The 27,100-nt window shown below is 39.1% G+C and overlaps 1 protein-coding gene across 1 annotated transcript in view; it reads right to left on the reverse strand.

The window, feature by feature from the left end:
- Nucleotides 1–2,210, reverse strand: part of bean1 (brain expressed, associated with NEDD4, 1) — a 13,605-nt gene extending 11,395 nt beyond the window's left edge. The window contains exons 1-3 of the mRNA XM_062429994.1: nucleotides 2,204–2,210; nucleotides 1,130–1,333; nucleotides 360–501 (exon numbers count right to left, since the gene is read on the reverse strand). Coding sequence (XP_062285978.1) covers nucleotides 360–501; nucleotides 1,130–1,333; nucleotides 2,204–2,210 — 353 coding nt within the window. The remainder of the gene's footprint in view (nucleotides 1–359; nucleotides 502–1,129; nucleotides 1,334–2,203) is intronic.
- Between the last annotated feature and the right edge of the window lie 24,890 nt (nucleotides 2,211–27,100).

Consider the following 27,100-nt stretch of genomic DNA (forward strand, 5'->3'; position numbering starts at 1 on the left):
GACATTTGACATAATTGGCAAAAGGAGGAGTGGTCTGCTTGCTTGTTTTAGCTTTAACGTGTTGAAAGAGGAAAGGTTTGAGATTTCAATTTGATTTTAATCACTCTCTAAATGTAAATATCTATTTTAGTTTGTATACTGGGCAGGCAGGTTTTCTGTGCCTGAATATTGAGAAAACCAGTGATGTATTCAGTTACAATTCTCAAAATAATGTTGTACTTAGTTTCCATATAGAATACATACAGTATGTAAAGGGTATAGCATTATTTGTGCCTCATTTGTTGCCTTTTCCTTACTGGTTGTTTACCATCATTACACACCAAAGCTGGGAACACTTGTGAATTCACACCAGCACTTACCGTGGAGGTGAGTCAGGATACAAGCTGTTGACCTGTGACAGAGTCTCTCTGTAAGACTCAAAGTCTAAACCCGGAGGAAAGTCTTCTAAGCAGGTAGATCTCAGTTCTCCTACAGAACCTCCATAGGAAAAACCATCCAGACCTGCAGAGACAGAGACATGAAGCTCTGTTTGAATTGGAGTTAGTCAAGTAATAGACTGCAGTGTTTATCTTTTGCACATCTTTCATGTGATGTAACAAGATAACATGCATTTATTCATACACATTTTTTCTTCATATACAGCAAGTTTTGTGCATGAAGTTATCTAATGTGTATGTATATGAATAAGAATATATGTAGAAATGGATGCCTCTATGAACAACCTAGATAGGATGTGTCTGTCACAATGAAAGCACCTACTATAATGAACACACTTTATCCTAATAATGAGAAAGGTATTTCCTACTAATTAAATTAATTTACTTATTAAAATAAGAAACTTCTTGTTATAATGAGATAGGTTTTCATTACAACAGGAAAAATGTAGGGCATTAATTTTACTACAGATAGTTGTGCTCTATCAGAGATCACCCTGTTGGAGCTGCTACAAAATTACAATCTTTAAAAGACAGTAACTGCTCAGGGGTAAGATGCATGAGACATGTTTTACCAGTTAAAGAATCACTTAATTATCAATAATCAGTTAGCTAGCTGCTCAGCTTGTCATTGGGTGTGTTCATTATTTAATAAAGCTCCTGTCAGAAAGTCAACAGCTCAGTCACAGACTGACCGTAGCTTGCTCTGAGGTGCGGGTTTCTCAGTCGACTGTCTTTTCGCAGGCTGCCCACGATGATGGTGATGCAGGAGAGGAAGAGGACCAGACCTATAACAATCCCCGCCACCACCAGCGGAGACACCAGGAGAGACGCCTCCCCTCCTGACTCCCTCTCACTCCTGCAGTCTGGGTACTCCCCATGGCTCTGGTTGGAGCTCACTGCAGAGAGAGAGAGAAAGAGAGAGAGAGAGAGATGGAGGAGGTCATGGTGTGTATGAGTTTAATGCATGCATGGTTAATCTATCTATGAAGAGATTTGTGCAACAGGGGGTCATGGTATACTATAACTCCAGCCTTGCTCTGCACACATCGCACTCCCTATTTATTCTCTCTCCTTCCTCTTCTCTTTTCTCATCTTTCCAGCTCTCACTCTCCCCCCTGAGGACTTATTCCATTTCAGTGTGTGACAGATAATTAGAGCTAGAGTCCACACACACACACACACACACACACACACACACACACACACGCACGCACAAACACTGTCTCTCTCTCACTCATCAATATCATCATTAGATTACAGAACGATCCTGTTCCTCTCTGTTTCTGTTTAACGTCTCATCTCTCTGTTTGCTCTGCCTGTCCACCCCCTCTGCCTGTTTTCCCGTCTCACTGCCTCTCACTATGAAACTGCCTGTCCACGTTTCTCAACACACCAGAAAAGGGACCACCATTTATTTATTTTTTTCTCTTTCTTTTGCTGATTGTTTACACTGCAACCAAAAGTAATAAATATAATGGTAATACTCATACCCTCTATAGCCTTTTGTGAGTGACACAAATGTGATGTTTTTCTAATATTCTTTGTTCTTTCTTTGGATCCCCATTAGCTTCCAGAAAATCGTCTTCCTTGGGTCCACACAAGAAAGAAACGGCTATTTAAAATCACATTCAGTAAGTAAAGTAGGAAATGTGCAATATTACTTTAAAATATAATTGGAATATTTTTAATCATTGGCCTGTAGAAATGAAGAGGAGAAGATTCAGCAAATTAAAAGGTAAGCATGCTCATGATTGAAAGTACCAGACCTTCCATTATGAGCATGCTTGCTGTTGCCCTTTTTTTCTCTTTCTGTCTATTACAGCTCTGGATATAAAGCAGCAGAAACAATCAAAATCTATAAATGATTTACGCTCATAATATGATTTTCATTTCTATCTCTGTGCTTCTCTATTACTCATTCCTCATCTCTTTCCCCTCTTGAATGTCTGCGTCTGTAATTCTGTTGTCTACAGTAATTTGGTTTCACACAGACTCCCGAGAAGAGGAAAATGTTCTCTCACCCCAAAACATTCCCAGCAGACCTCTCTCGTCTCTCAGTAACGTCTCACCTCTCATACACTTCTTTGTCTCGTCTTTTTTTCTCTCTCTCTCTCTCTCTCCTAACATGATTTTCTCATCATTGCACTTCTCGTCTCTTACTCATAAACTCCATTTTCTCTCGTCCTCTCCAGAGAGAACTCAGAAGGAAATCTATAGTTCCGTGTCTGGATTTAACTTCACGTAAACCATCCTCCCTTGTAACACACACACACAAACACACACACACACACACACACAACTTTTCTCCCCCCAAAAAAAGGAAATTTAAAATGTATTTCATCCAGACATGTTACCAAGATATGAAGAAAAAAATACAAGTACATAAATAAAAGAATAGTATTACAAGATTTGCATACTTTCCATGTAACCTAATTGTCAATAATGTTATTTTCATGTCTAAATTTGGGGTTATTTCAGGTCACAGAAACCACTTGGTATCACATCACATTACAATGTCATTGAAATTGTGTCTCTGGTACAGGCAAAGTAAAACTGAACAGAAATAGACAAACAGAGCAGAACTAGCTGAGCAACACGAAAAGATGATCCACGAAAACTGAACTGAACAGGAAACCCAAACTGGACTAATGAAACAACAATTAACAGGTGGCAAGAAACAAGGGCATGCTGGGAGCTGATTGGCTGGGAGGACACAGGGAGCTGACAGTACTAACAAGACTGATGCAGGGCAGGTGTGGAAACCAGTTAAACCAAAACCCCAGAAAACACAACAAAATCAAGCACACATTGCCCCAGAACTCACATGGATACAACTTCAATAAGCACACATCAAGCAGAGTGGCTCGCATATTAAGGCTGCGTGAACATAAATCAAACTGAAAGACAACTGCAGCTCTGAATAGCCGAACTACTTTTATAGTCCACTTGAGCACTTCATTTCAACAAGAGTCAATTTAGAAAGCAACAGTTTCTCAAGTGGTCCTTAAATATAATTTGCAATCACTCTTATCTGTCCTTCTTCCCACTCAGTCAATCTGGTGCAGTGGTAGAGGGACATAAAACCAGACTGGGACAGAACCAATGACAAATGAATGATCAGCTTTTGAAGAAAATAAACTTTAAACTAAAGACTATATCCAGATATCCAGATCTCTCTCTCTCTCTCTCTCTCTCTCTCTCTCTCTCTCTCTCTCTCTCTCTCTCTCTCTCTCTCTCTCTCTCTCTCTCTCTCTCTCTCTCTCTCTCTCTCTCTCTCTCTCTCTCTCTCTCTCTCTCTCTCTCTCTCTCTCTCTCTCTCTCTCTCTCGCATAGCCATGAGTAGTTTCTGATCTGTGTCCAGTTACAGTGATTACTTTTGTTTCAATTGCAGCAACACAAACTTTTTAATACTGACAGTAAAATGTGATCAGTGTGCACAAGGGATGTTTGACAGCTTGTTTGCTCCATCTGTGACTGTATTATGCCAACGATGTACACTCTGTGTCTTTGATTAACAAGGAAATGATCAAAACTTCAGAAATGCAGTCATGACATTGGAGGCAGCAGTTTGCCTCGTGGATCTAACTCGGCTTTCATCATTCCTGTAACAGCTCCTCAAACTGAAACTTTGATTTGATTTAAACTTTTCATTACAGTAAATAAAACACCAGCTCTGTTACTAAGTCCTTCTTTATGTTTGTCTTCTGAAAAGAAAGCAAAACAGATTTTCTTTACAAGACATGATTCCTCCCGAGGGTGAAGTTAAGTGTTGTTGTAGTTCTGCCTGCAGACAGCAGAGTATTAAGAACTTAACTAAAGATATGAAGCAGAAAATAAAGACACATCAGGCACATTAAAAGGCAATAAATACGCTTTAGGTCAACTGAGCTAATGTCAGCCTCGGGATTATGAACTGGTGTTTTTGTAACACACTATACTATACGATGTAGGTGGCGGCTGCATGTTCAACACTAAGCTTTACTGACAAGCTGTCAAAGTGAATTACCATTGTAGCTTTTTCATTATATATGAACATATACCATATACCCTCTTACACACAGCAGTAACCAAGTGGCTTAGAGATCTCCATGTGTGTTTCTCTTGCAGAAGACCTGCAAGCACAAGCTCTGTTGAAGTGCCTTTGAGCAAGTCACAGGCCTTCAGATGCAGTATCATTATCACACGATTAATGCTGGCTCAAAAGATTTTCTTGGCTGAAGTAAATTCCCAGCTTCTCTCCTAAAATAGTCAGTCCATTTTTTTCCTGAAGTTAATGGTCTGAATAATTAATTTGGCTTCACCGAATGTGTGTTTGGTAGCGACCTGGCATCTCAGCCGACACACTCCACCCCGGTGCTTGCCGGTTTGCCATCTATCCACGCCTATTTAGCTCAATTACTGTTTTTTTTCCTGGCTTGACAATATTTTAAATGGTCGGTGATATCCCAGGTACCCATGTTTTCTTTACTCTCCAATCTCTCTCAGCTTCACACGTGCTGTTCTGCACTCAGCTTGTTGGATTTGTTACAAAATGAATGTTGAAAGAGAAACAAATCAAGTGTGACACCATCATGTACAGAAGATTTATAACATTTTCTAATGATAGACGTCTCAAGATTATAGCTTTCTTGTTAACCTGCTTCCCTCTTGTTCATTTGCACTGATTTATTTAATGGGATGGGCATGTAGGCCTAATTCTGTAAATTCTAAATTTGTACTGTAGATCTACAATACTTAGAGTCACCACAACACACACACACACACACACACACACACACACACACACACACACACACACACACACACACACACACACACACACACACACACACACACACACACACACTCTCTCTCTCTCTCCCCTTTCTCTGCCCTCTCTCTGCAGCTGGGTCCAGTGCCCTCGGGGATTTTGAAATATAACACTATCAACATTTATTACAATCCTTCCCCTCTGTCTTCGTGTCTGTCTCTTCCTCACTCGCCCAAATTATTGCGTCGCTGTTTTCTTTCTGCACGCATACCCCACTCTATCTAACCCTGCTAAAATCTCTTCCTTGGTCTTGAATTATATGGAGAGAACAAAAAAGAAATTTGCCAGGTGGTTTTGCTCAGTGGACCGTGAGTCAATACAGCATGTTGCCACACAGAAGCATGCTTTTTGTGTGTAGCTATGACATAGTGAGAAAGGAGGTAGCATTTACTACACAATGATTAAAAAATGGATAAATAAATAAACAAAGTTGAAAATTAAGAACTGGCCTTGCAATGTAATAGAATGGCTGTAATATCTCTACATCTCTTATAGCAGTTTGATTACATATCTCCTATAGTATCACTATATTATTTTACTTATTTACCACTAAACAACCACCAGGTTTACACAGTAAGCAGCAGCAGCACTGATTTGATACTTGCTGACAATGAATTAGAACAATTTTGTACATTTCATCTATTGGTTTTAAACTTTACAAGCAAGTCTTAAATTAGCATAAATTATGTTTAAGCGGTATATATATTCAACTGTTTTCCATTTTGGCAAGCACTGTGACAAATCAATTTAAAATAATCAATTATACACGTCAGGTTTTGGCAGTCCCTCCATGTTAAAGAGCAAAGCCTTTATTTATGTTCATAGTGCAGTGTAATGAAAAACAATGGCCCATGATATTACATAATATCTAGTAATAAATACATCTATACATCTGTGAGTGTGGAGGCTTATCAGATACCATATTTCACAACTCAAAAAGTCAATCACAGCAACGATCATTTCATCCTAAGGTAAACTGAAGAATGACTGTCGTATGTTGCAAATTATACAGTAATATAACAAAATGTGCCCAGGCACATACAGTACCAGTCAAAAGTTTGACAAAGTTGAGCAAGAATCAGTTTTTCTCTGTGACAACACTGCATTTTTCAGTCAGTACGCCGGCTGTGCAAAAATTAAGCTCCCTTATTCATTGAAATAAATGGAGGGGCAGTAGTTTGTTGATACAGTCTGAATGCAGCCTTTTTCTCTGAGAGTTTCCATGAGAAATATAAGATAAAGTTACACTAAATAAAGTAGAAATATGCGATAGATGTTGAGGGAAAATTTGTCCTACCAAAATATGAATTGCATTGGCTCACAAACAAGAACTCCTCTAAATAAAACGACCAACATGTTGTTTGACCATGTGCACTGCAGAATGTCACATGGGGTTAAGGTTGGGAGACAATCATAGTTACGGTTTCTAAAAAACTGTCCTGACCTGCAGTCTCCTATGGCGAAGTCCACTGCTGGGTTGTACGGTCCACCCCACCAACCACCCCAACAACAGGAAGTCTGTCAACTTATATAGTCGTCACTTTTAACTGTGCCACTGCTCCGGGTCATAATTACTGCTAGATGGCATCTGTCAATCAAACACAACTATATATTGTTTTGGAGTGCTTGACCTATTGTGTCATTTTTCTTGGACAGTCTACTCAAAAAATAAGTCCTGGAGTTAAACAAGTAGAGCAATTAGAGAGAGTTTTCTTCATGGAGAAATGGATCAGGAGCATTAAGGAGCATACATTTGCAGAAGATCATGTTCAGAAATGAATCTTATGGGGTTTATTGTGTTATTAAAAATAGAATCTGTTACACTTCAAAAGCACAGCGGGAAAACAAAATTAATTGGTGTCAAAGGTCAAACTATGTATGTGTGTGTATTTCTATGTATGTGTGTGTCCATCCAGATCGAGGAGTCACTAACAGTCTTTTATTTTTAGGTGTCAGAAGCTATAAAGGTTAAGAGCCTGTGATATTGACTGCTGCTGCGTACACTGCATCACTTTGTACATTAGCTGCATACATTATACAGAAGCATCAAGCAGCCACTCAGATTCAATCTGACAGCTTGTCATTATGAGTTACAACCACCTTCTCTTCAATATGAAATATACCATAGCACTGGCTGACTGGACATCCACAGACATCGAGGCAGAAAGAGTTCTTCCTGGCAGGATGTTCGATAAAGTACGACAACAAACTTAACTCAAGCCAACAGCGGGATCAACGTTGATGTGAGAGTAAACTAAAACTAAAACAGTAAAATAATAAAAGTAAAAGTAAAAAAATTAAAAAGTAAAATAACCACTATATTTCCACAGATCACCTTTTTCTTTACAGCAGCATCAGTAAATAGTCTGTTAAATTCAGTAATCAGTAATAGTCAGTTTAAAACCTGGCTTCAGTCACAGTTAACAGTCTATAAACCATCGAAGCTGATACTCTATATCTAACTAAACTAAAAGCTAATTGATAGCCCACTAAAGTCAAAGCTAACAAAACAGTACTCAAACGGTAATAGCTAGTTATTGAGCTAGTTAAAATCAAAGCTCACATAAGTCTGAATATCAGGCTAAGCTGCTGCTAAAACTTGAATATTAACAGCTCACTAACTAGACTCACTCACATAATTAGCTAGTAGAATTGGAGTTAATACCAATTGTTCACTTAAGTCAAAGCTGCCAGTCTAGTCGCAAATTAATGTCAAAGCGAACAGTCTAATACCTAGTTAAAGTCAAAGATCGCAAATGTCTGAAACAAACACTGCAGCTAAATGGTTGACAAGTCAAACTTAAAAGTCTTTAAATCTGTAAATCTTTAAAGACTATCCAAAGCCTGCTATATGATTTTTTTCTATTTTTAATGGGTTTTTTTTACCCTTTTCTAAAATTAGTCATAGTTTTTTTTGTCAGTGCAGTGTGAAAATTAATGTGCACTGTCACACTGCTACTGTCAATGACGTCAATGGTAACTTCTTGAAGACCTTTAATTGTGTTTCACCGATCTCCAATATCCTTCGTCCTCCCTCTACTACTTGTACATTTCTCCCTTCATCCCTCCATCTCTCCAGCTCTTTACATTCCTTCAGGCTGTGCTTCAGTAGTCGCGGACCATTCTGAGCAACGCAACAAACCACTACAGACTTCTCTCTTCTGATAGCTGACAGCTGGAGTGCTATCCTCCCACACACACACACACACACACACAACACACACACACACACACACACACACACACACACACACACACACACACACACACACACACACACACACACACACACACACACACACACACATCCCTCCTGAGACTTCAGCCTCTTCTCTTCTTCAAGGTTATGACACTCTTCAGGCTGTGTTTGTACACTGGGTTAGTCATTAAGAATTATCTGCATAGTAGAAACCAAAAAACAAACAAACACTGAGCTATTATCTGAGTATAAAGTACAGTAAAACAATGAAATATTAAATAACTACTGATCAATGAAAAAAATAACTCAAAGAAGAAAAAAACAAATCAAATAAATAGCAGAAACTGCCTTCATTATAGGGAACATTTATACTCATTTTTTACCAGCTTTGTTGTATATTTCACTGTAAAAATAACGGACTGGATACACATATTATTTGGTCTTTCCTCTCCTCTCCTCTTTGCTCTTTGCCCCAAGTAAATACATAAAACTGTTGATCTGGTGTTTGCCTCAGAGCGATTGTCCAATTGGGAGTGAGTATGATTTGAAAACAACAATATAATTACTATGAACATTATTAGCATATTTAAATGTTTGTTATTTTTGTTGAGTAACTGTTATGTGCAGTAACATACTGTGGATCCTCATTTACATAAAGTAATAACTCTACCCATTACTAATTACAATTACATTACAATCAAGTAGAAGTGCTGTAATGTGTGTAAGTGTGTTCAAAATAAAAATTATCTTTTCAAAACACTGTAGAGACCATGAAGCAACATACAGTATTTAGACCATTATAACATTTGTATTTCTTTGTTGATGTTTTTATTATTATTTTAAAAGCCCCAGGGTGTGTGTGTGTGTGTGTGTGTGTGTGTGTGTGTGTGTGTGTGTGTGTGTGTGTGTGTGTGTGTGTGTGTGTGTGTGTGTGTGTGTGTGTGTGTGTGGGCTGCGGATCAATGTCGGATCTGAAGATGTTCACTGACCTTTAGTAACCTTTGTTCGTACTCTCATTCACTATCTAAGCAATTGTTGATAATAATGTAGTTTTTTCTTATAGAAGTAACAACTCATGATCCACAAAAAAAAGAACTTCCTCTTTCTAAAAAAATCTCTCAGTATTTCCAGGTGAAAATGAGATGCATACAGTTTGTGTACTATAATGAGGCGTCTGATTTTCTACATCTCTGCATGTTTAATGAAACTCCTTTAAATGAGTCCAAACAAACTCTAAAACACTGTAATCAGCTAATGGACCGCATTTATCACATTTGACCCCGAGGGCTAATTAAGCCAGTCGCACATAACAATCAGTGTCAATGCCGTTAGACCAGGATGCTCATTAGGATGCATTAACATCATTGCGGTTGTCTGACCACACAGCTGGATTTTTAAGCCAATCAGCCTAAGTGATATTGAAACATCTCCACCTCTGCATGAAGTCACTTCTCAAATTGTTAACATGCAGCCGAAGAATATAACACATCCTTTTTATGATTCCTGAAAGGAAAAAGAACAAAAGATGTCTTTGAAATATGTTGAAATGACAGTAGTAGAACGAGCACACACTTTAGAGATTGGATGTATACAGTATTGTTCTCCATTGGTTGTCTGTTTCATTTCTAGCCTCTTTCTCCTGTTTTGCTCTCTGTTGGTCCTCAGCAGTGTTGCAGCAACAAACCCATAAAGCAATTTTACACTGATGAACCTCTTAAAACATGTCTGTGGTCATCTGCCGTAATGGGGTTTAATAGAAGAGACATTTGACTACATACGTATTATGTTGTTTTTGTTGTAAAATGTTTATATACTGCTCAATAAGATTTAAATAGGCTATTTAATTATGTGTTTAATTGTTGCTCTAAAACCGTGTTGTGTATAGTCAAAGGTGCCAAATAAATCCAAAGCTTTAAAAGCAAAATAAAATGTATCAATGTCCTGTAAATGTCTCAGTGCTCAGCTAAAAGCTAATAAACCAAAATCATTACATTCATTCATTTGTGTCCTATTATCTGACTATTTGATTTCTAAAATATAATGTTGATTAAGGGACGCCAGATTACTATTATATGCATGTTTTACAGGTGCATGTCCAAAGCAGGGCCCAGGCTTAGTGCCTGACTAGCTTGCAGGACTTGCTGGCTGGCTTGTTTTATCTGACATGAGGCCAAGAACTTTTGTGTACCACACATTGTTGCTTTGCTAAACACAATATGCTAGACGGAACGCCATGAATCAAAAAACTGCTGCGAGGAGCGGATTTTTCTGCATTCAAGTATGAAAAGTTGGCACCGAACATCTTTAAGTCCTCCAAATTCTTGTTCATTGTTTGGTGGAATTGAGATGATTTAAAGTGTGGCTCTGCGGCAGAGTTGTTCTATCCAACACTTAAAGGACACCGGCTGTTCTCTCTCCTGAGTCACGACTGTAGTTTCTCACTGTTTTACGTTGCAAACTGAAAACCCTTCAGACTCCGACTTGCACCTGACCCATACTGGATTTGCTTCAATTAGCACAGACACTAATTAACCTATCAGCAGGTGTTGTTATTGTGCCACATTATACCTACGTGTTTAACATTACATTGGAGAGAAGGGATTTATTTTTTTAGATTATTTTTGACTGGCTTTATTTTAAGAGATGACAAAAACCTCCAGGATGTCCCAGGAGGAGAGCTATTTTTACTGACGCTTTAGTAAAAACAATTATTGTGGTTCTTGTTTTCTCTGTGAATCTGTAAATTCATTCATGTGGATGTGCTTCTTTCTTACTCTTACTATGATTTTTTTATAAGATGCTCTGAAGGGGAATATCAAAATGAAATAACAGCTTAAAAAGCGCAAACCATTAATGCCATAATCATCACACCTCAGGTCTGTGTGAATAAGAATATACCCTGTGTTTTCTCATTGTATGTTTGTTCCAGTGTGTGTTGCCAGCATCATAGTGTCCTGATAGTAACGCAGGAGGATGGCCTCCAGTCTCCGAATCTCTCGGGATGCGAGAGATATTCCACTGCTTGCAGAAACACTGTTGTTCCTCCTATTCAGACACGTGAGCAGTCTGAAAACTAAAAATATCCCTTTCAGAAAGACTCAAGTAAGACATCACTGTTTCTATTGAATATGCAGAGATAAGGACAGAGTGAATGTACCTGTGTGTACAGCGAGGGAGGAACTGCTGCAGTCACGGTTTGCAATAAAATGAACAAAATGTATTACAATAGAATTTTCACATGTCACAAAGGAGCTAAAATCACATTAAAAATACCATCTTAAAAATAAGAAAATAAGTCAAGATTAATATTTTTACCCATAAAGTGTTTGTCAATAAAGCCTGTGGTAGGTTTTACAGTGAAGGATGCACAGTATCTATATTTGCACAGAAGTTTCTGGCTGTGACATAAAGTGACAGATGTTATCTCCTCACTTGTGCAGTGTGCTGGAAAAGCTTTAACCTTCCTACAGCCTGGTCAAAGGACAACAAGAGGCTCAAAGAGAACATGTCTCTCTCACACGCACATCCCCCCCTGTCTCTTCTCACCCCCCCACCCACCACCTCCCGTCATCGCTGCCTTGCTGTTCTTTCCTTCCTTGTCTCTCTGTGATCCTTCCTGTTGTTCTATTGAACAGATACCAGGAGGAGTTTGGTGTTGGAGGAAGGAGGACACTGGCCATTAAACCATCATGTCACATTACCACTGGAGCAGGGAAACGAGGAGGAGATGGAGGAGGAAAAAGAGGAGGATGCCCCCGAACACATCTTTGATGAACGTAACAGAGAGCCGAAGTCATGATGTCAGTGCAATTTCTTCAATTATTGTGTTTTTATTTATTCTGTATGGTTTTATTGTTTTTAATTGACCTGGCTCCTGTAAAGTGTATTGTTTAAAGTGCTCTACAAATGAAATGTATTATTATTATCGTTGTTGTTGTTAGTAGTAGTAGTAGTAGTAGTAGTAGTAGTAGTAGTATTGTTTAACGTTTCTTTCATTGATGTTTCGGGAAAAAAAAAAAAGGTTCTTGTTGTTTATTTTCCATATTCTAAGACCACTCAGCATCTATTCAGCATTAACAAGATTAAACAACTTTTTCATTGTGTGCATCCTATTACAGACAAGTCTGAACTAGCCCTGACCCCTCAAACTCACTCATGGACTCCTTTATTGTGTCGAATCAATATGTTTAGCCTATGCTGCAAACGTCTAGGACTTGTAGAGTTATTTGTTCTTTTAAATATCAAATAAAAATTAAAAATTAGATTACTGATATTGCACCTGTAAACACACTCAATAGTAATGTCACATTACACGTTGTTGTTGTACACGTCACTGCAGCAAGGTAAAACGTTAAAACACTGGGGGTCAACTTAAGCAAGTTTTTAAATGGGATTTTAAATTGCTGTTTTACGAAGCTGTTAACTAAACCCCCATGATTCAAAACATCAAAAACTATTCTTTGTCTTCCCTTAAGCAAAGCCATATTTGCCAATCAAAAAAATAAAAAACAAACTACAAATCCTACGACCCTTTCAGATATGCACCTCGTTACATAAATGTCATGAATCCCAAGAGGTAAAGCAAAACACAACAAGTGATGAAAAAGAAATTAAGCTTAGTGTCTTCTCATTTTATATGTGTGCATTGTATAGGCATCATCATTTTCAAATACTAAAATCTAATAATAATAATAATGATATTATAATGAAATTGATAAGAAAATGTATCGAATGTCCTCAAAAATGACAAAAAGCTATTACTTAATCAGTAGATGAAGCCAGCGATGTCTGAAAAGGACTTTATATTCTACTCTGTAAATCCAGCCTTTAACATCCACTTGTCTGTGAATTGTGTGAATTGATTTTAGGGCATAATTCAAAAGCAGTGCATGAAAAACACTCGGTTACAGTGATAAGAGGACTATTTGTATTAAGTTACTGTCCCCTGTGTAGTGTCATTTACAGTTGGTTGGTTAGCAGTGAGTTGATTGTGGCTGTCCAGATGAGGCAAACTACAGGACAAGAGAGTCAGAGCAACAATAACACTGGAAAACATAAAGAAATACAAGGTAGCTCTAGCTTTTACCAATCTAAATGTAGGACAGAAAATACATGTGTAGATATATTTAACTGTTTGGCATGTTCACCGTTTGTTTGTGCGAGGACTGTAAAAGCTCTACAGGCATTGGTTGAGGTCTGATGCTGTTTCGAGGTTGACAGCTCAACAGGCTGACTGACAGGAGCAGTGGTAAGAATGGAGGGAAGATGAGGGCGAGACGAGCTTAACATTTTGCTGACTCAACTCAAAAAGTTGCATACCGTAGATTAAAATGAAAGGTGAGATTTCATGTTGAGTGGCAGCAATTACATCTCAAGACTGCATATGTGATGATAGTTTTCTGCAACTGCTCTGTTTTATTGGGGGAAGACTGTGCTGTATTTTAACTGCACAGTTTGAAGGTGTGAATGAATGTCTGAATATAACTATCCAAAGAGCTGTGAACATCCTTTGACAGCAAAAAACCTCAAAGTAAACTGGCTTCCATCTAAAATCTAGGTTAACCAGTAGCAATTAACGTTATTACATTACATTCATTCTTAATGTAACACACACACACACACATCAGTATTACATTAGGATGCGCATTAGTTGACGTTGTATGTGGGTCACAAAACATCACTATGTGTATGAATATGGGTCAGAATACATCATACATCCCCATAATCTCTCTCTCTGTCTTTCCCATGTGGGAAATATGGCAGAGAGACAGATTATCACACCCTGCTGGCCCACATTTCTGCCTTCCCCTCGTTTAATCATCCACCCCTTTTTTCACTTGTTCAGCTCTTACCTCAACCCATGTTGTTGTTTTTGTGATCGCTTGTTTGGATCAGTCATTTCCACGAAAAAAAACGATGACCCATGAATCATGCCTAATTCGGATAATTCTCATAAATTATGGGATTTATGATTCAGAGGAATTAGGCTTTAGTACAGTGTTTTCACAGTTGTAGAGGTCAGGATACAACATGACATTATTTGATTTTTTTCCAGCTATTCTACCATTTTTATATCTGCATTGTCAGCAGTAACACAAGATGGTATATGTGTGAATATGTGTGTGTGTGTGTGTATGCTTGTTGTTAAAGAAAAATGTCTCTTTTTTTTAACACGTTAATAGGAAGCATCTCTGATAAAGCTATAGTTACCCTCTGCTTTCCAGTGTGAGTGCAAAGCTACTGTAAACACAGAACTACCTTTGTATTGAAGGCACAGAGAGTACATTTGTATTTATTATCTTCTCATCTAGCTCCAGGTGCAAAAGCAAGTATTGGGAGTTGTATTCACTCCTGCCTTGCATGCTTTAGATATTTCCTAATTCTAACACACTCGATTCTAATTATTAACTTGTTATCAAGCCCTTGATAAGTTTCGGCTGCTTGATAACGAGTCGGTAATGAGAATCAGGTGTGTGAGAGTTGGGCAGGGCAGTGGCTCTCCAGGAACAGAGTAGGTGACCGCTGTTGTAGAGAATATATTACTTCAATTAAACATAATATTAAAAGTCTCTGGGGAGATTTGAACTGATTCCTTGTTGGTGTATGTACTTGCAGCTATTATTAGTGTAGGTTTGACAAAAAAATTAATGGTAATGTTTCAATGAGCAGGTGCACTGGAGGCCTGGGAGGTTTACTGGATGTCCTGTGGTCTGGTTGTGTCAATGCAGTGAGTTACAGAAAAAACTTGTATAAATAAATGATGTCTAAAAATGTGTATTTTTATCTAAAAATGTGAATACAGATCACATAAATTTAGTGTGACTCTGTGGTGGAGACCAAAGTGAAAATACATCTCTGCAATGACCGCAGTATATCCTTCTGTGATTGGTCAGCGATCTCTGTAAATCCAGCTTTGATTGATCAATAAACACCGCAGATCAAGTTATGATTGGTTTGACTGGCGAATGAGCTCAAAGATTTGACCCCGATTGGTCGGAGAGCACTTTAAATCCAGCTATGATTGGTCAATCAAGAATTCAGCACTACCGAAAATACAACATTTGATCAAACTACTGTCCCACACACACACACACACACACACACACACACACACACACACACACACACACACACACACACACACACACACATACACACACACACACACACACACACACACACACACTTTATTGTTGACTGTGTACACCCACACAAGAACATACTTGACCATTTCCACTGAGGCCATCTGGTGAAATTCAGGAAATGAGCCCTGATTACTTTTTCGACTGGCTCAGATGTGTTTGGGGACATTGACTGATTTCCTGTTGCCATCTCACCTTATGACAAGTCACAACACAACACCTGTCATCCCTTGCTCTTCTTGTCTATCTCACCTCACAGAAAACCGTTGCCCAGATGGGTCAGAATTTTTTATTTTTTCATCTAATGAAATGGCAAATTTGATATGGATTCATGGTTTTGAATGTTTTAACCTCTGAGAACCAGTGAGCTCTTCCCTTGCCTCTGTCTGCAATAAAACAGAACGCAGAAAAAACAAAAAACCCGAGCTTTGACCATATTCAAATTTTTTTTTTTTTTGTCATTTCACGGCACTGTTTGCACTGCCACCTCACAAGATGAACAGGTGTCTCAGCCTGTCACACTCTGCTGATGTGGTCAGACTTGCTTGTCCCTTCAACTCCTTTGAGGATTCACCTTGTTGCTTAGTTTCCTTGCAAAAAAAACAACTGATAAAGACAACTAAAAGCAGTAAACCCACAATCCAGGCTCCACAGTGTCTCATCAGAAATCTATGAGTGACATCACAGGCACAATATATGTTTTTAACCATTTCTACTCTGCCTTCTGCCTGATGCATGAAAGGATATGAGCTGCTCCTGGATGCATGCAGGGATAAACACCAGCATCCCTGCAAAAACACAGCCTTTATAGTCCTTATAAGTTACCTTTGTTTAATAGCACATATAGGATATACTGTCAATTGAAAATTCAGCTTACTCAGTCATCAGATCTCCTCTGTTGGACATTTTTCTGACAACTTCCCACTTACACAGTCATTTCTCTAACCATGTTGCCACCTCTCACGAGACAACTAAAAGCTGTGAGATTGTTCTGACATTTTAAAAAAGTGAGTGGTAGGGGCAAAGATGTGAGAGTTTGACAGTCACATGTCCAAATGGGGCAAGTTTAACATCAGCAAACACAACACAACAATTTCACACAAAATGTCATGGCATGATGAAAATTCAACTTGGAGCAGCCTCAGGGCATTTTCAAATCTGCCTTGTTTAGTCTGGTTAAATCAGACTCGTCTATAATTTGTTTTCTCCCTTGGTGCAATTCGGCAGATCTGAAGAGAGCCATCGTACTTGAGTGTGGACAAAAAGAGCCATGCTAAAAACCCTTTGAGGATATGATCTCAATCTGGTCCCACAATGAAATCTGTGGGAACATGATTGGAGCTTGATCTGACCTAACACTACTAGGCATACTCTGCAAGTTTGATCTAAACAGCTTCTGTACCAAGGTGTGCTTTGCTTACTGGGATGCAGGTGAGGTGTCGTGATGCTATCAGCTAGCAAGAGGAGGAATTAAGATCCAACCTGGAATAATGCAACCAAGTATGTTGCATTTCTCCAGAGGAGCTTCTTCAAGACCTTCTTTCTATGTAAAAAGAACATCAGGAAAATGCACCAAGTTTACCAACTCACCACTGATTCAGACCAGAGCAAACAAACAATAGATTGGAAAACGTCTTTAGAAAGTTTAGAAGTTTTTCAAGATATCAAAATATCTTGTCATGTTTTCTTTAATTCAGTATTGTACAGTAAATCATGTCATGTTAGTCTGTTTCAAATCAGGGCCTTGTGGCTTGTCAATCTGTCTCGTACAAACCTCACCCAAAAAACAGCAGGATCCCCCACACACTGCCTCTCAGACTGATTTGTCTCTGTGTGCCAACATACCAGACAATCTGCCTGACACTGTTTCTATCTGTTTTTTTCTGTCAGGTTGCTGAAGTAGGATTACACCCAATCTAGTGCGTGCTGATGGCTCTGTGGCAACTGGAACAGTCAGATAAATAAAAGCCAAAATAGTCATAATATCATATCACAGACACCCATTTCAGACAAACCTCTCTCCCTTATGAATTACAAGACTGTGATCTGTTTCTCTCCCTGACCCTCCTTGCCTCACACTCTGTCTGAGTTTCTCTTTCTTTGTCTTTCTATGTGTGATTCCCTGTGCGACTCTGGGCCTTTCTGCTTATCCCTTTCCCTCCCTCTCTCTTCCTCCCTCTCTCTCTCTCTCTTTCTCTCTCTCTCAGAAGTGCTGTGTAGGGTATAACGATGGACAAGAATAGGGTGGAGGAAAGGCAGAGGAGATGATGAAATAGAGGAGGAGAGGGGAGGAAAAGGTGGTGTTTAATCATGTTAAAACAGCTCCAGCGCTGCAGCCTTTTCGCCTCTGCATGCACAAACACACATTTATGGATTGCACATGTTGCATAACAAGTTGTAAACAGTAAGTCATGAAATTATTGGGATTGCAATATTGTAAACAGCCAATCTTTCCATCCATCCATTGTTAGAGGTAACAGACAGTTGTGAGCTATGCAGTTGCAACCTCTATCCTTTATATATATTAATTTGATTTGTAAAAATGAATCCATATATAATTTGTCTATCTATCAGAAGAATATTAGTCATTGTATCTACCTATTATTTCACTTCCATCCATAATCAGTGCAGCTAAAGGCTAAAATTTGTATAAGAACTGCATAATAAATTATATGATAGGTTTGTGGACGTTTAATACTTCAGAAAACCTACAGTCCTTTTCATTGCTTTAATTTCTGTTTCTAAAAATAACAGAACAAGAAAACACAACACACCCAGGGGTTTTTTTGGGGCCGCTCGGAGTACCTACTCCGAGGTACTAGGGACTCGTTTAGCCCCCGTAAAAGTTTCAGGAGATTTTCCTTCGGGGGCAGTTCCTGCTATGGAAACACACCAACGGCCCGGCCCTGTAAAATTACCCCAAAGTTCCTGCAGTGGAAACGGGGCTATAGTAAATTAAACTATTTTACATGTACAGTGGGAGTAGGGGAACACCTACAGTGTGGTTACTCTAGGGCAGCACACTGTACTAATCTGGGCCTGCATCCATCCACTCATTCAGTATGGTGACATTGAACAGCAGAGCCAATACATCCATTTATAAATGACAGAGCTAATGAACTGAGGAGCAGGATGCAGCTTGCTCTGAATGAGTGTACTGAAGTCAAAGGGAGCCAGCCTTAGTCAATATTGGCACCGAAGACATTAGCAAAGACATTTACCCTTCACTTCTCCTTCCTCTCCTCTCCCCTCCCTCCCTCCCTCTCTTTCTATTTCTTATTCTTTCAGCCGTTCCAAGTCACCTCCCTCAATTTCTCTCTCCGCATTTCTCCTTTAACCCACTTCCCCTTGAGAGCCCTGCTTCCTCTGTTTACCTCCCCGACACCCATTTTGCTCCCTACACCTTTCTCTCCTGTCCACTGCTTTCTCTTCTTCCATCTATAACACGTCCTTCCTTTCTTTTTGTATCACCCTCATAATTCGTCACCTCTGTCCCTCCTGTCCCATCTTGTTATAGATAGATAGATAGATAGATAGATAGATAGATAGATAGATAGATAGATAGATAGATAGATAGATAGATAGATAGATAGATAGATAGATAGATAGATAGATAGATAGATAGATAGATAGATAGATAGACAGATACTTGTTTTCCTCACACCACCATTCACACATACACACACACACTTGACCACCTGTGGTGTGTATTAATTGATGGGGGGTTAGTGAGGTGGAACAGCCTTGGTATTTGCTGACCTGCTGGGCCGTGAAATCTCTCTGCGTATGCACACGCCTCATATCCATTTAAATAGATTTAAATAAACAACCTGACACTGTGACTAGATCGGGCGAGAGCACAGACGGATGGATGGATGGAAGGACAAGGGGAGATAGTTGGATGAGATACGGGGTAAAACGCTGTTAAATGCAGTTTTTCCTCCCATTTCCATAAAGCATGTGAATGTGATGATTGATGGCTCGATGGCGGGAAGGCGAGGCGTCGTGGCGCAGCTCTGATAGATGGATAGATGATGTGTGCAGCGAGGGGGAACAGAAGGAGATTCCATTTCAGATCTGCCCTCATTTGACACACGCGCACAGCGGACCTCTAATATGTAGATTGTGTTTAGACTTTATCTTTTGCAGTCAGAGGGTGGGGCGTGGCAGACACACAAAACACAAAAACTCACATGCCCTTCAAGTTATCACAGACACACATTAACTATTTAATGCAGTCATCTGTAACTTTTATGAGACTCAGATAATAGAAAATGACATCTGTTTGTTTGTTTGTTTGTTTGTTTTGTATAACACATGCTAGACAGTGTCTTAACAAAGTAAAAAACACTTTTTCTGCTGACTTTGTGACCCTCTTTACCAAATATGAAGACAGATGTAATGGGTTATGCTGGCAGTTGGGCACTTTATGCCCTTCCCTTGGGCACAGCAACAGCAGCAACCCTCAGGCACAAACAGCTGCCATGTGGTACATGTCAGCCTCCGTTACACACTGCAAAAGCACCCAAAGGTGGGTCAGGTTAAAGTTTTCAAGAACCCTTGATGTGTAGGGAAAGTTAACTCACTTTTTAAGCCTCAGTCTTTCTTTGCTTCTTTCACATGTGGAAGCTGCAGCTGTATTCTCCTACTGGTGGACAGTGAGTGCAATCATCAGAGTAGTTGAGAGCTGAGTGCCTTGTATCCCAAAAGTAAATGTTTTAAAGAAGGGAAGTGAAAGTGTTAGTAAAAGTGTAAATGATAATTTATCTGAAAAGAAAAGGACTCATGGAAAACATAGTACGCACTGTATGGAGCTCTTAACATTACAAACTTGAGTAATGCATTTCCCTAAAATAATAATAAAAAAGGTTTCAGCTGTGGTTTGGTTCACTATGAAAAACACATTTAAAGGACATATGTTACAATTTTGTGAGGGATCTTAATGTACATGATCTCCTTACTATCACACTTTCTTCTATTCCATCTGCACTTTTACTTTTACTCATCTTAATGTTTGAGGTGTGGGAGTCAGTATTCTGCATGTAGTCATTCTCACATGTTTTACATTTTGATCATAAAGTTTATAGTCATGAACTTTTGGTTTTGGATCCTGAACAAGTCATACTGCGCTTTTCACCAAATATAAACCTGACTAATAGTCCTGCAGATATTCTCTAAATACCAACATGAACGCATCACTGCAGTGACCAAGTCAAGTCCATTTTATTCATACAGACCAAAATCACAAGCCTCAAATTGGCCTCAAAGCGCTTGATAATGTGCAAAAGTCTACAACACACTTTATTCTTAGACCCTTGCATCCGATGACCACCTTGCTACATCATAGCAAGCACCACAACACCAAAGCAAGCATCATAGCAACCAACAAAAACCCATACAACTTCCTAAAAAAGTCAAAAAGTTAACTTAAAATAGTATTTTCTCAGATTTCTTCATTATTCTTTATAATTTCCAACCTAGCCTGACGTCATTTCCAAACTTTATCTCACATGGTTGGACTCAGGAACAAGTCCTTTCATACGACTGCATAGAGCCGTGTAAAATGTCAACCTGTACAATACACCACATGGAGAAATACCTTATTTATAGAGCTGCCCATCCCAAAGCTTTTTATCTGTCTCTTCACTCTGTTCCTTTATTCATCATTCTATTTCTTTCTGGGAGGGGAGCACTGTTGGTGGAGGTCTAAATGCCCTGGAGCAGCTGGAGGGATTTCAGGTGTCAAGGGAGGGAGAGAAAGAGTCAGAAACAGATATGAATAATAGATCAGAGAGGAAAAGAGAAAGTGGGAAAGAGGATAAGGTAGACATAAAAGGTGGGAGATGGAGAGAAGTGAATAGAGAGAAAGAAAGAGATATAAAAAGGGATGTCAAAAGGACATAGAGTCAGACAGAGAGGGAGGAAGTACAGAGATGCATGGAAGCGAGAAAGACGAAGGAAGTAGGACAGACAGTTTTCTTGGAGGGCAACCGTGACAGAAAAACACATCTATAAAAGTCACGCATCTGTCCATCCTTCCATCTGTCTATCTATCTGTTCATCCATCCAATCATCCATCCATCTGTTCCTCTGTCCTCTCGTCTCTTCCCTGCCTCCAGTGTGGTCAGGAGTTGTTGCATAAGACAGCGATTCATCTTTTATTGAGATGGGAAGCTTCTATAAATATGTCTACCTTGTTCTCCAGAGTTTAAAAGCTCAACCTGCCTGTAATGCAGCTAAAAATAACACAGGATACCCATGACAACAACAACAAATCAAAATGTACTGTACAATAGATGCACACAGGACGCAACTTCTGTCCTTTCTTAAATTATCTCAGGATAGCTGAAAGTGGTTGTTGACTATAAATCATATTTTTCACATTTTACTTCAGAGGCTGAGTTCATTTACATACAAGAGTTAAAAAACGACTTACTTTTACTTTTTTATCATAAAACCCAAATAATGACTGATCTTAAACACCAGTGCCAACATTCTTGTTTTGAAGCTGCCGGTTTGTCTTACATGTGCTGATACCCGTTAGTTCAAACGATTTTCAATTGAACATATGTGCTTTCCTCAGAATTTACTGGAAGTTTTCAGACCATCAGGGACTCTCATCAAGCCTCATTTGTACGTGCATTAAAATGTGTTTAGAGTGATTGGATTGGAATTGAATAGCGCCACATGAAAGTACATGTAATTGAACCCAAGATGCATTGAGGATGGATTGTGAACCGATCGACCAAACCACCTCCGGAGGTGGTCAGGGACCCATTGTGACCACATTGAAGACAAGTGTAAATGGAGTTGGGTTGTCAATCCACATACAACAACTACGTAGGCAGGAATACATAATCCTGCTGGACTGTTCCAAACCAGCGAGGTAGCAGTCATGAGCCAGTTAGTGACCTAAGCTACTAGCAAGAGAGCAGCAAGAAAGCTATGGATATTTAAACACCTGTGGATGGAGTCCAGAACATGGCTGCATGGAGAGAACTGGATATAGCGTCCCACATTCACATGAAAGTTGCTCAGTGGTGCATGAAGCCAAAAAAGTTATCCCGCTGTTAAAAAATGATGTTCTATGGGTGAATAGGGCACATACAGCGTAGGCCCCATGGCACCCATAGAACTCACTGGAGACTTCTGCCTGCTGAGACAGCTAACTTTCGGTTTAGCACTCCATCGAACTTAAATGGGGATAAAACATTTAAATCGTGCAGCTCTTCTCGACTTTTGAAATGTGATCAGACAAATGGATCAATTCCGATAGTGAAATAAGTCATTTTGTGATGAATGTGAAGGTCAAAAAACTGTATCCACATTTGGCAGCCACTCCTTTTCCCATCGTGTGTGGGGAAAATGCAGTTTGAGCCCCTGTTGGATCCAGAAGTTGTTATTCCATGGATTAGCCACTAAAGCCCAGCGTTGTTCCTCAGGATTTGGTCAAGACAAGAGTAAGTGTTTGCTTTCAATTTAGTCAAGCAAAACTATACAAGCAAAACTTGGTAATTCATATTGCAATCAAGCCGTTTATGAAGTAATGGCTAAGCAACATCCGGTCATGGCAAGGACAAGAGAGCAAGAAAACTGGCAGGATCAGGCTTCTATTGAACTGGATGCACTGCTGGGTGATCGAACCACGTTAACGATGGTGAATGGAGGAGATGTGACGTTCGGTTGTTTGAGCTGCACAGAGGAATCAATCGGATCTCGATCTGGACTTGACGATGCATATCAACACAATTTAGACACAACACATTTTAATGCAAGGTGTAAAGGGACTCTATGTAACCACACTAATTATATGTAAACAAGTTTCAAAGAGAATGAAAATTAACTTAAGTTTTATACAATTCTCAATGTATTACATGACTGCCCATATTAATCATTCAATAAAACACCAATATAATCAGTTATGTAACCTTGTGACTATAATTCTTACAATAAAATATAATTTCATTTCACAAAAACTAAATATGTTTCTAATCTACAATATGTCATCTATTACATCTTTTTATGAATTTAAAGCACTTTGAAACTTTTCATTCATACATACTGTACAGTAACCCCATAAACACATATCTGGTGAATATAAATGTGGGGTATCAGAGTTTTGGTGGTTTATAAGTATACGCTTTCATCACATAGACAACTATTAAGAAAATTGTAATTCAAGAAATGTAGTTGTTTGCTCTAAACATGAGAAGGTTTCATCTGGTAACTCACTGAAAAATGAGAGCCAAGTTAAATAGATACATGCTGACTGATGAATGATGAATGATGTTTTTCTAATCATCTTACCCCACATTACAATGTCAGATTCATCCCAGTCTGATATCTGTCTTTCAAGAAAAATGTATTCTCCCCTTTAAAACGTTCAATACCAGAAGAAAAACAGTTTAAAGCATAAAAACAGCATGAAATGAAGTAAGAAAAGAGGTTCTTGTTCCTTACCTGAGCAGATCAATTTCATCAGCATGAACCCCTGTTCACAGTGTTTCCTATTGGCACATCTCAACAGGCAGGAAGCCAACTTCAACTGGTCTCCACCACACAGTGCTGCTATATATGTAACTACAAAGACAGAGAGAGAGAGAGAGAGAGAGAGAGAGAGAGAGAGGAGAGAGAGAGAGAGAGAGAGAGAGAGAGAGAGAGAGAGAGAGAGAGAGAGAGAGAGAGAGAGAGAGAGAGAGAGAGAGAGAGAGAGAGAGAAAGAGAGAGAGAGAGAGAGAGAGGGGCAAATCAGCACATTAGAGAGAGGAAAATGTGAGGTGCCGGCCTGCAGGACGAGAGCAAGGGGAAGAAAACAAACAGCAGGCAGGTAGATGGAGAATGAGAGAAATAATGAGAGTAAGAGAAGCTGTGTTGTTTTACCGAGAGAGAGAGAGAGATAGAGTGAGGGAGAAAGAAAGAGGGAGGGAGGGAGCAGAGACTGATGTGCGAGTCACAACCTCCAAGCCCGGCTGTTTATAAAGCCCTGGGCAATGTGTGCGTATGTGTGTGTGCGTGAGGCAGTCAAGTGGCCATCCATGCCACCCTGTGTGCGCAAATATGTGTGTATGTGTGTGTGTGTGTGTGTGTGTGTGTGTGTGTGTGTGTGTGTGTGTGTTCATTTCTTTTTCCAGAACATGGCCAGAGAGTTCAAATGTTCCAATCAATACCTAACCAATACCCTACCACGCACACACACACACACACACACACACATACATGACCTCTATAGAGGTAATACTACAGCAACATCAAGTACTACTACTACTACTACTAATAATAATAACATCCATAGTAAATATAGTTTGATCATTTATTTCCCTGCATTTACATATGTATACCACGCACTATTCTGTACATAACACTTGGAACTGTTGTACTTTTTGTTTTAGCCCTGATTTGCACATCTGGTTAGATGGTCTGTGTAATAACAATACAGTTGAATCTAATCTAATCCATTGTAAATATAATGAGAGTAAAAAAGTAAGTAGAATACAGCATAAACATGCCAAATGACAAATGAGAAAGAAGGCTATATAGTACACTATATAGTATACTTTATATAATAGTTAATAATATTCTTTCCTATATCCACTTTTCATTTTTCCAACACTGAGAGTAAGAAAACAGCCATAGATTTATCTTGAACAAACTCCCAGCTGCTGTCAGGATAGATTAATTTGACTTTAGCCAAAACATCAGTGATTTGATCTAATTACTTAGTATTGTGTGTGTGTATCACAAGCCTCATACATCTTATTCTTATTCATATCTTATTCTATGCAGTAGATTTCCATTGTTGTCAAAAACTATTAAAAACAAATGAGCCACACTTCTGCACTATGGGCATGTTAGTTTGTTTAGAGATGGCTACAAATACTAATAATAGCAAGCTAGCTTGGTGTGCTTCATATCACAACCTCCTGACTTAATACTGAAGTTATTTATAATATAAAATGTAGTTCAGCATAAAGTCAAGAGGTTGTGATATGTAGTACTACAAGCTAGGTCAACTGTTTTATCAGATCTTTATTACTGTTAGAAGACCACCAGCCATTTCGTTTAAAGCTACCGTGCCCTCCCACTATGCATCAGGTGGTTGGTTCCCACATCATCCACAACGCATCCCCCATGCTGACCTGTCCTCTGATCCTTCCCTGGATCTCCACCTCACTAAAAGGCATCTGTGAATAATGCTAACAACTGTTACTGGACTGGTTTGTAGATTCATGTGATTGGATTATGGAAGTTTTATTATTTAAAGCTTACTATTCTTGGATTAACCAGTTCTTGTATTTTTAAAGCCTTGTATCAATTAAGATATATTTTACTGACAGCCAGGCTCTCTTTTATTGAAACATTTTATATTTCAAACTTTTATGGCTTTTTGGCCATTTGGGTCTCTTCAGATTCCATCATCTGAGATCTCTTCCATTTATTTTTATCCTGCAGTAAGAGTTTTTCATGTTAATCCACCACTAACCATTGCAGATAAAACCCATTGAGATATTGTATGGTATGGTGTATGGTAATCTCTTGGTCTCTACAAATAGACTTGATTTGGATAAACAAGTTGTCAAACACATTGCTGCTGTCAACTCAAGGCAAGGAGATGTCACACTGCATTTCCTCAAATTCTGAAAAATCATGAGAACTGTGTAAGATTTAATACCTCAGTTCCTGTCCACCGAGTGTGTACAGGAGCATTGACACCACTGAGTGTGTGTGTGTGTGTGACCAAGCAACAATAACCACGGCTTGAAATTGATGCAAAGCTCCCTTACCACTGATTGTCACTAGATGCTGGCTCCAATTGACTCCTGATTAATAAAAACATCAACTTCTCTGATGAAAGAAGTGAATATTTTTTCTCAATGAGTCATAATGGTCTCCATATCTATCTAGTTAACTCCCCGGTTCAGTGAGTCACACTAAGTCAGACTGTAGTCGCAATTTTTCAGTAACTTTAATGTTGCTTGATATGATACTTGCTGTCTTAGTTAGCTAACGTTAGTATGTCTACAGTCTACATGTCGATGTGTCCTTGGGCAAGACACTTAACTCCTAATTGCTCCCGTTGCTGTGCCAACGGTGTATGAATGTGAGTGAATGGTTAGCTTCCTCCTGATGTGCAGGTTGGCCCCCTGCGCTTTGAGTGGTCGAAAAGACTAGAAAGGCGCTATATAAGTACAGTCCATTTACCATTTACACTATGTTAGCATGTTACAATTTGTTGTTCGTGGTAAGCTAGTGTTAGCTTCAGTAGCAACGCATATTTTCAGAGCATGAAATGAAACACCTCACTCTACTTATTTGGAAGGTCCTGGCTCCAAATGGAAAACATGGTGCTGACCAAAAGCAGCAACTCTGGGCTTCAAACCGGCTCCAGTGTGAACCAATGGGTGACATCATGCCTTGCTACGTCCATCTTTATATACGCTCTATGTGTGTGTGTGTGACTCATGTGAACCTACGATGCATTCTGCTTTGTTGTTACATAACTGTCCCTGCTCAC

Source organism: Scomber scombrus, chromosome 12 (genome assembly GCF_963691925.1).
Source record: "Scomber scombrus chromosome 12, fScoSco1.1, whole genome shotgun sequence".
Classification (NCBI taxonomy): domain Eukaryota; kingdom Metazoa; phylum Chordata; class Actinopteri; order Scombriformes; family Scombridae; genus Scomber; species Scomber scombrus.